The sequence below is a fragment of the Schistocerca americana genome, chromosome 10, assembly GCF_021461395.2.
Source record: "Schistocerca americana isolate TAMUIC-IGC-003095 chromosome 10, iqSchAmer2.1, whole genome shotgun sequence".
In the NCBI taxonomy this organism is placed as follows: domain Eukaryota; kingdom Metazoa; phylum Arthropoda; class Insecta; order Orthoptera; family Acrididae; genus Schistocerca; species Schistocerca americana.
This window is the reverse complement of record NC_060128.1, coordinates 62209847-62219852: the sequence shown is the minus strand read 5'-3', so window position 1 is coordinate 62219852 and position 10006 is coordinate 62209847. Positions and strand designations below refer to the sequence as shown.

General features: G+C 51.4%; 1 protein-coding gene across 1 annotated transcript; it reads right to left on the bottom strand.

The window, feature by feature from the left end:
- Nucleotides 1-7040: 7040 nt before the first annotated feature.
- LOC124552668 lies at nucleotides 7041-9473 on the bottom strand. Its single transcript, XM_047126991.1, has 3 exons — nucleotides 9207-9473; nucleotides 8438-8866; nucleotides 7041-8174 (listed from the first exon to the last, which is right to left on the bottom strand). Exons 1-3 carry the CDS (start codon nucleotides 9471-9473, stop codon nucleotides 7041-7043), a joined length of 1830 nt encoding a protein of 609 aa, XP_046982947.1.
- Nucleotides 9474-10006: the final 533 nt, after the last annotated feature.

The following is a 10006-nucleotide window of genomic DNA, read 5'->3' as shown; positions in this document are numbered from 1 at the left end:
TTTTTGTAACCAGCTAACAATGTCGTGTTTCCTCATTGCCTTTGTGGGTGCTTTATCTTGTATTACTCAGTGATAAGGAGCGTTATCCATAACAATGATAGAGTTTTTGTTAAGTTCAAGAGCACACAGTCTTCAAACCATTTCACGAAAGGATTGTGGTTCATCTCTTAGTGGTAGTCGGAGGTCTTATTTGAACTGAATAGCAGCATACAATTTGGAATAAAACCTTTTTAATTTCCGGCATGTGCTACAATTATCCTTTTTGCTCTGCCGATCGGAGCTGCCATATTACCGCTGATGGTATCGTCTTTTTTTTTGTGTGTGTGTACTGCAGTCACCTACGTTTCATCAAGCCAAACAATATCATCAAAATTTGTCCCCACTAATTCTCTAAGAAGCGGCATCGCCAGGCTGCAGTATCTTGGCGTTCCATTAGTAACTTTCTGCCAGAGATGGCTTTACAGGGGAATCCTAACATTTTCACGACTCATAACAAAGACGATTTTCTACCTTGAAACAGGTCAGCCGCTGTGAGGGTAGCATGTAGTTTTTTTGAGTGCTGGCTACTCCTTCCTCGAATAAAATGTGTATATTTGACGACAAATGGCATCTTCCTGAAAAGAGTCAAGTTTTGTGACCCTCTTCTCCAGTCGCCTCTTTTTCCCAGGTGTCTCCAATTTAGATGATTCACTTGAGCCTTCTTTTGTGAATTTCTCCTTGCAGATTCTTATTACCGATCGTTCGCTAACTTGCAGAGCAGCTGCAGTTCGCTCCACCACCTTATCCAAAGGAACGAGAAGCCCTCCTGCATCTATCTATCTCTCTCTCTCTCTCTCTCTCTCTCTCTCAAAATACTCCCTTAAGGAACACACGTATTCATGTGCCCGACTGTGTACGGCGACGCCATGTCCACCACTTTTTGGAGGTTTCCGAGGAGTGTGCAGCCTCGGCCTCCCTCTCTTGCGACTGCTTTCATCAGACATCGTAAACACGCGAAGCTACAAGTGACTGAAATCTCTCACCCGTGCGTCTACAACGGCTCGCTGAGGACTGGCTGGTTGGAACAATGCCTTAGTCAGCTCAGCAGAGTGAAGTGGCAACGCAGTGGCAGCCGACAGCGCCGGGCTGCCATTCGTTTATTGGTGGCGGGAGCCCTGCAGCCCGTTGCCTGTCAAGTGACAACTAGTTTAAATAATAGTATAGGGCTCTTTATTAATTCTTACTCCTAACTAATTTATTGGTTTACCCGAAATTAAAATCCACTTCTGTAACCTTTCTTTATCTTTGACAGAAAATCTTAACATTTTTAGTTCAGGATTTGTTTGTCTAGTCCTTCCACAGTTGATGTACTCATAGGCACTCGGTATGACGACACGATCCACCACCACTGGTATGTCAGAAACAGCTGTACTTCAGACGCCAGGTGGTGGAAAGCTGCCTGTGTTTGGATGAGGTTGCCACACATTTCGCAGAACGGAGTGTCATCTAGTGGTTGGTGCCACAAGTAAGGGTGTGACGCTGTCGCTGCCTGGTGGCCGCTCCCTGACAAGGGTTGCCTGCTAGACCAACTGATCGGGCAATCTGTTTCTTGCGTGATGTGGGGTGTCGCCTACGGACAGGACCTCAGCGATGTTGGGGGCACGGAGGATGCTGCGGGGGCGCCGGTAGAGGGCCACGAAAGTGATGGGGCCTCGCACAGTGTGCACCACGACACCAGTGGCTTCGAGGGTGGCAAGGGCAGGGAGGGTAATGGGATGGTGGTGGAGGGAGGCGCCAGCATACACTGCCGCGCCACCGAACGCGGTGGGCTGATCGGTCCGGTAGTAGCAGAAATTGGGGACTCGGACCCTCACTCCAGGCTTAAGGTGGGTTTCAGCAATGAGGCAGGTATCAACCCCCCTTGTCAAGGAGGAACTGCCGGAATTCTCCTTGTTGGCAGTGGATGCCTTTGGCATTCCAGATGAGGACAGTGACGCTGTGGATTCTGATAGCCATTACGGGGGTGGGAAGGGTGGCGGTGATGGGGAGAGGGAATCGGAAAGGGCAGCAGCAATCTGGTGGGGAATGGAGTGGAGGAGGGCATCAAGGGCCCCAGTGATCGCGGAGGTCAAGGCACCTGTGACGATGTAGACAAGGTCACCAGACCTGGGAGACTGGGTAAGGGGGGGAGGGTGGGGGAAGAACCAGGATGTGCATGTGGCAGGAGGGGTGCACATGACTTGCTGGGGGTAGGGGGAGGGGGAAGAGTGTCAGGAGGGGGAATGGTGGTGGAGAGGAGGGGGGAGGGGTGGGGTCGGGAGCTCGTGGGAGATGGGTAGGTCGGGGGGGGGGGGGAGATGGGCCAGGCAGACCAGTCCACCCAAGGGCACCCGCGTAACCAATCCCGCGACGCTCCACAGTGGAAGGGGTGGCGAAATGGCGCTGACTAGTGGGGAATGCCTTAATTTGTGGGTATCCAAGGTAATTGGCCGTGTGGACATCACCACAGCGAGCAAGGGTGGGGGGAACCTCACGAGGTTTGGAGCAGGTGCAAGACTCATGGCTGCTGGCGCACTTGATGCAGCACGCAGCACACTGCTCGAGTGCAACCACTTGTGAAGTACACCAGGTCCTGGCACCGGAAGCAAATGAGGATGAGGCGTCTGGATCGGGGTTTTTCCATTGTGACCGAACAGCGGGTTGTGGAGGTCAGAGTCAGAAGGACTCGATTGGCTGGGATGTCATCGGCAGAAACAAAAACAAAGAAAAAGGGGGTGGGGAGTTTGGTACCGGGGGAGGCGACGCGGGAAATGACGTTGGGGGTAATGTTAAGGGCGAGTAATGTGTCCCGGAGGTAGTCGTCCTCATACTCGAATGTGAGGCCGCAAACGACAACCAAGATCTGCTTCGACCTGGGGGGGGGGGGGGGGGGGGGGGGGGGGGGGAGTAACTTATGGCGTGGGTTCGAAGGACATGGAGGACCTTAATGATGAGGTCATTGGGGGTCGAGGTAAAGACGCTACAGATTCTCGCCCACCGGCTTCACACGGAAGTCCAAGGCGGTTACATGGGTGAGGTGGTCAAGGAGGGTCTTGTAGGGTTCTTGATATTCGATCATAAGAGGGGAGGGGGTGGGGGAGGCTTGGGGTGCGAGTGGTGCAAACTGATTTTGCACTGCGATGACTGGTGGGGCGGTGATGCGGCGGCGTTGTGCCGTCATCCTGGGGACGGTGAACCCCTCTGCGGCGGCGGTGGAGGCAGCCTCGGTGTCGGAAGAGGCTGCAGCAGGCTTCCTCTTGCGCGACTCCAGCTCGACCTGCATGGCGTCCCCTGCGTCATCGGCGGCAGCGGCGTGCGGGTAGAGAAACCGCCGAGGCACCAAAACGGGATCAGACTGTAAGTCGTCCTCCACCGCAGCGTCACGGAGGGCAATGAGGTGTTCCTCCAGGCCCTCCGCGATGTCGCTGTCGTCCAAGTAGTCAGCCAGGGAGTCGCAGTCCAACGACTCTGAGACGTTAGGCCGGTTGCGCACACAGCGGATTTTTTCCGCCGCGGTCAGTTGACCGTCGCCGCTCGCAGAACCCTAGCATTTACACACGCGGCGGTAAAATCTCCGTCGTCAGCAGTTTTGTGTGTCGCTTTGTGGTGTGCTTGGGCATCTAAACGAGTCGGGCAGTTTTTTACTGGGAGTGCTTGTTCATGATCAAACCAGTTCACACAAGTTCACTACTTTAGTCGAAGTATTTGTTGCTTTTAAGTACACGATGTCGTCTGAAATGAAAAAATTGCTAATTATAAGTTTATTGTTATTATCTGTTAATTTGGGTTCATCCAATTAATGAAAGAAGGGAGGCTGGAGCTTTCTACACGTTGTTTGAAGAGTTGAGGCAGGATGGCACGAAATTCTTCAATTATTTCAGAATGTCGGTGTCTGCCTTCGACAGGCTCAGGCTCCATGGGCGGTTGAAAGAAACTGTTCAGCAGAAAAATACCAAAATGAGGAATTGTATTCAGCCTGTAGAAATGCTGGCAATAACACTAAAGTAAGTTTGGGATAATCATTTTCAAACTAGTTTTAAAGTAACGGTATTAATTGATAATATTCCAAAGATAGATACAAGATAACCTACATTACCAAAACTTTAAATAAACACACAAGCACACATTAGTACACAATATAGTATTAGAAATTGATGTCCATTGTAGTCGACGAATTCGAATTTACTGAAGAACTACTTTCAAAATCTCCTTCAACTCTCAAAGGAAAATTTTCATAATGTTCAGCTGCAGATTTTGTTTCCTTTGTGGGTTGGGAAGGTGGAGTAGGTAGTTCATCTACGGTAGACACCGAGGGAATCGATGGTGGGTCGTAATTTGGGAGATGTAGAACTTGTGAGGGATACAAAGGCAGAGTTCCGAATGCAGAATGCGTTCGCCCTGCCTGGGATACTGGAGTACATATTGCATTTTGAGTTGGAAAAAAAAAAGGCTCTGAGCACTATGGGACTTAACATCTATGGTCATCAGTCTCCCAGAACTTAGAACTACTTAAACCTAACTAACCTAAGGACAGCACACAACACCCAGCCATCACGAGGCAGAGAAAATCCCTGACCCCGCCGGGAATCGAACCCGGGCGTGGGAAGCTAGAACGCTACCGCATTGAGTTGAAACTGAGGGAAACGTTGGTGAGGCATAATGTGGGACATGTGGTGGTTGTGAGTACTGTGACGTGATAGCAGTGAAACGTTGAGGTGGCAGTGGATTGGTCTGTTGGAGATGGTATGGCGTTGATTGGCTCTGTTGCTGGATGTGGGAAACAGATTGTGTGGTGTGACTTTGATAGTGATGAGGCGCAACTTTCTGATTCTTAATATTGGAAATCACTCTAAGAACATCCATTTGAAACTGTAGCCATTCATTGTTATCAAACTTCTCGGTATGTGGTAACAGACTGTGGTAGGACATTTGGGAGTTTGGTTTCCCAGGTTCTATTTTTTCCAGTGCCTTTAAAAGCTTCCGATCTATTTCGTCCATTTTCTTGTAGTTCTTTCGAAGTTGAGTGGCGGATAGAGGTTTTTCCTTTGTTCCAATTGTTCCATTTACTTCATGTTCTGTGTTCTGAGGTTGCAAAGGGGCATCAGTTTCATCCTTGTTCTTTTCTTCTACGCTGAAACTTTCTGTCGTCTCCGTTGTTTCGTATACTTTTTTAAAAAATTGAAGTTCGTCATGAAATATGAAATACGTACTTCCTTTTTTTTTAGCCTGTGACCCACTAGTTTTGCTTTCTTTTGCCCTTTTTTCATCACTTCCTTACCTAAAAATGAAAATAGCTAACGCCTACATTAGCTACGAGAAAATACACAATAGTTATTTTACATTACAAAAAAATTGTCAATAATAATTCGTTAACTCTTCACATTTTAAATAATTTTTTTTTCAGATATCTAGCAAGTGGATGTACTTTCACCGACCTTCATTATTCCTTCAGAGTAGGAATCTCAACCGCAAGAGTGATAATTAGAGAAGTTCGTCGAGCACTGTGGAATGTTATGCAAAGCGAGTGCATACCTCCTCTTACAAATGAAATGTGGCAGTCAGTAGCAAATGGATTTGATCATGCAGCAAACTTTCCTCATTGCATTGGGGCAGTAGATGGAAAACATGTCCGCATTGTGAGACCAATACAAAATGGATCTGTGTGTTTTAATTATAAAGACAACTACACAGTTGTGTTAATGGGCATTGTAGATACGAAGTACCGAATTGTTTATGTGCATATTGGTAGCTATGGAAAAGATTGTGACTCATCGATTTTTAAACAGACTCAGCTGTGGAAATCTCTCGAAAGCAGTTCAAAAATTCTACCTGATGAGAAGTGCATACCAGGCACAGAAAGTCCGAAAGTGCCACATTTATTTGTTGGTGATGCAGCATTTGGGCTACATAAACATCTGCTAAGGCTTTATTCTGAAACACATTTAACAGTCGATAAACGAATCTTAAACTGTCGATTGTGCCTATCAAGCAGGTAAATAGAATGTGCTTTCGGCATTCTTACAAACAAATGGAGAATACTCCATCGACCATTAAATGTCCAAACCCATTTTGCCAATGAAATTGTTAAAGCCTGCATTATTCTTCATAATTATGTTAGGGATATAGATGAATACATTGTTGAGGATACAGCGTCAATTATAGGGCTTGAAGATATTCAGGCAGAAAATACTATAAGAGGAGGCCTCAAAGGAAACAGTGTGAGAGACATTCTAGGTGTAAATATTTTGTTTCAAGTGTAGGAAGCGTTTCCTGGCAGAAATCCATGATATAAGGGCATTCCGAACGGCATGATGTCGAGAACAGATAACTGTGGAATAGACCGCCTTCACACTGAACACAAGTATTCCAGTACACGACTTATTTTTCGGTATTGTATTACTAGAAGTAAGTTGCAAAAATAATAATACTTCTTAAAAATGTGATATTGCTATTGTTTTTCAATAATGTTCATATTTATAAAATAAAACATTTGTTAATAATAGCCCACCATAGTTGTCACAATAGTAAAAAAATAAATAATTCAGGAAACGCGTGCAATGTGTAGTGAAGATCCTGTTCCACTGCAAACAGTGAGCGCCATCACTTCTAGAATCTATAAATCGAGTTTCTAGTCTGCGAGACTTTGTACCCGGTGGGGACGCCAAGGTGGAGGTAGGCGTCACCCACACCGAGCACGGCTGGTTCTCCCCCTTGCAGGGCGAATACCGAGCCTAGTGTCTGCCGACGGCAGATGTGAAGCGTGGCACAGTTCGACGGCTGGAAGGTAAGCCCGGCCCACGTCGCCGCCTCACCCACAACATTGAGGAGCCCCTGCATCGCCTCTGAATCCCGCGCCAGAAGCACAATATCGTCCGCATACGCCAGTGGGCTCACACTGACGCCGCTAAGCGGAATACCCTCACTCATTTCTGAGCGAGGTTGCGGCGCGAAGTACCGGCTCGAGCGCGAGGCTAAAGACGATGGGCGACAGTGGACAGCCCTGCTTGACCCCCGCCTGGATCTCAATCTCCTCCGTCAGATGTACGGACGCGGGTGGAGCAACCATTGTACATATCGGCAATTAGGTGGTGCAATTGCTCTGGTAGTCCCATCCCGCTCAGTACTCCAAGGAGGTGAGCGTGAGGCACTGAGCCGAAAGCATTCGCCAGGTCAAGCCAAGCAAAGCATGCTTGGCCTCCCCTGCGCCTTGCATCATCAATCGCCGTCTGTACAATGAAGTTGTGCTCATAGCAGCCTTCAAAAGTGCGGAGACCCTTCTGTTCTGGGGAGAGCGGGTTCAAACGCTCTGCCCAGAGGGTTGTACGATCCGCAACGATTGCAGCAAAGAGCTTAGAGACGGTGGAGCTCAATGCTAAAGGCTGCCAGTTCATCACGTCCGAGACGTCCCCTTTCTTGTGGATGAGGACGGTAGTGGATACTTTCCACTGCACCGGAGTCTTCCGCTCATTCCAGCAGCGCGAGAAGATCCTAGCTAGCACATGGCAGCCAGGATACTCACGTCGCAAGTCGGAGTGGGTGACTCCGTCTGCCCCAGGAGCAGTATTGCTCGCCTTCTGGAGCCGCTGTTGCACCTCTGAAGGGGTGATCGGCGGCAGGACCTCCTCGCTGACATCAGGAGGCGTGGTGGCGGCAAAGTCCGGGACAGCAGCTGGTGCATCTGAAACATAAAAGTCAGACTTAGTGTATGTTTTCCTGAAGTGCTCCGTGAGCACGTTGCCATTGATTTGGCAGTACGGCGACGTCTCGCCAAGGACGTGCTGCATCGCCTTGCGCTGGTCCGCGCGGTACAGCTTCTGAATCTGACGCTGCACTCGCGTCGTACCGACGCTCGGCGGCCGCCGCGCGCCGTGCACCACGTCCACTGCGCTGCCCACTGCGGCCGCGTGTAGGGGCAGGGGGAGGGGGATTGGCAGCAGCGTCGGCGCGGCCCTGGCCGCGGTGCGCTGCTGCTGGTGGCTTGGCGCTCGGGTCAGGCGCACCGCGCCTGTTGTTCGCCACGCCGCCAACAGATGGCCCGGCGGTCGCCAGCGGCCCGCCGCGGGCGCGAGAAACACGAGGTGTAGCTCGCGCCGGGCCTCTGTTACGCGGACTGGGCGGTATAATGCGCCGTCGGTCCGGAAGCGGTGGTCTGCGTCCTGCAGCACGGCGTCTGTCCCTCCGTGGGGTGACTATATGCCACTCATTGTCTGAAACAGGAGCTTTTTGATTAATAGCACTCCCTGCCTGAGCGGAGACGGAGTGACGGGCGTCACTCGACGTAGGCGCCGGCAGGGCAGAGGAAACGCGGCGCGTGTACGTCTGCGACCGCACAAGCACCACACCATCCGGTGCATCCGCCGGGCGCGCGGCCTATGGTGCGTCAACCAGCGGCGCGGTTGCGCCGTGAATGACCACCAACGGCCGCGGCGAGCGAGGCAAACCGCCTGCCACTGCCCACCCGCATCACAGAGTCACCTGTTGGCGGCGTAGCGAATGCGGGCGGCAGTCCCAGGCCGGTACCCACGCTCCCGACAGATGGCGGGCGGGAGGCGTCTGCGGCAGCCGCACGACGTGGCCAGCGTATGCCACTGGGTGCAATGGCCGGCGCGGGCAGTGGCGAGCCGCGGCTTTTGCCGGACACTGCGCCTCTGGCCGGAGCGACGCGTTCGGCGGCAGGCGTCGGCAGCGTGCTGCCTTCACCTCCCGAACTTGCGCTCGGCACTCGTGGCGGCGCGGTTGACGTCGCAGAGCGTGTCGGCAGGGGGATGCCAGACCTCCTCGGCGTGCGCACACACAGTACACACGACGCGGGGGTAGCAACCACCGCCGTCCTGGGCGTCGCAGACGCCTGCACACTCAGACAGGGTGAGGGCAAGGCAGCCTGTGAGCTCACCACGCTGCTATGGGGTCAGGACCGCCGCGTAAGTTAAACCTAAGTCCAGCCGGTCTGTCCTACTAGCTTCGGGGACCGGACTGGGCTGTGGCCATAGCCCCTCTCTATTATCTAAGGCTAGGCGGCCTGTGGTACTAACTTCCCGGGCCCCTTTCGCCTGTGGCTTTCGCCCAGCACTAACTAAGGACGAAGGGCCTGTCCTACTAGCTTCGGGGGCCCTCGCCTGTGACCTCCCGCCGGCCGACCTCTCTGGGTGCCCCAGAGTGCCAGACACAGAATCGTGTCCCATACTCACTCTCCCCCGACTGGCAGCGCCGGGGGTGGCGGACTCTGCATTGCAGAACCGCAGATGTGCACGCAGCATCTTCAGCCGCGGGTCGCGTCGGCCGCAAAACAGACACCCGAAAATGGGGACCGTTTCCGGGTCGTGCAGCCTCCTGTAGTGGCGGAGAAGGGCCGAGTGGTCCTTGTACTCGCCAAAAGTTGGTCTCCCGGCAGCCTTGGTGACGAAGCAGATCCGGCAGCGGAAGACCTCCGCCGGCAGCGTCACCACAAGCTCCATTGTTCAGGTCGCGGACCTGAAACAGGAGAATAAAAGCGACTGCTTCCTGGTGCAGTAATCAGCCCATATCAGCTCATATTAAGCTGATAAGAACAGATTTTTATTTTCCGAGATAATTCTTAGTTACAGTTTTACGAAGTATAAATTTAAGAAAGAATATCCATGACTCTATACAATGCGAGTTTTACAAATTTAATGAAAATTTAAGTTAAAATATATAGTAGATGGTTCTAATCGCACTTAAATAGTTGAATCTTATTCTAATTCGTGGGTTAAGCCCACTACTTAAATATTGGAAGGCCGCATTAGGCGCGGATGCTTAAGTATGTCACCTTAAGATTAATCCCACGTTAGGCGCGGCCCTAGTTATTTCAGGCAGGGAAAGGTTTGGAGCTAGTTTTGGGATCTATTTTGTTTTATTCCATTCATCTCCATGCCCTGACAGCACACTGCACATGCACGGCTGCCAGCGGCTGGTGTGCCACGCACGCAGGCGGGTCACGCACAGCCGGACTTCTCCCCTCTGTCCGCCT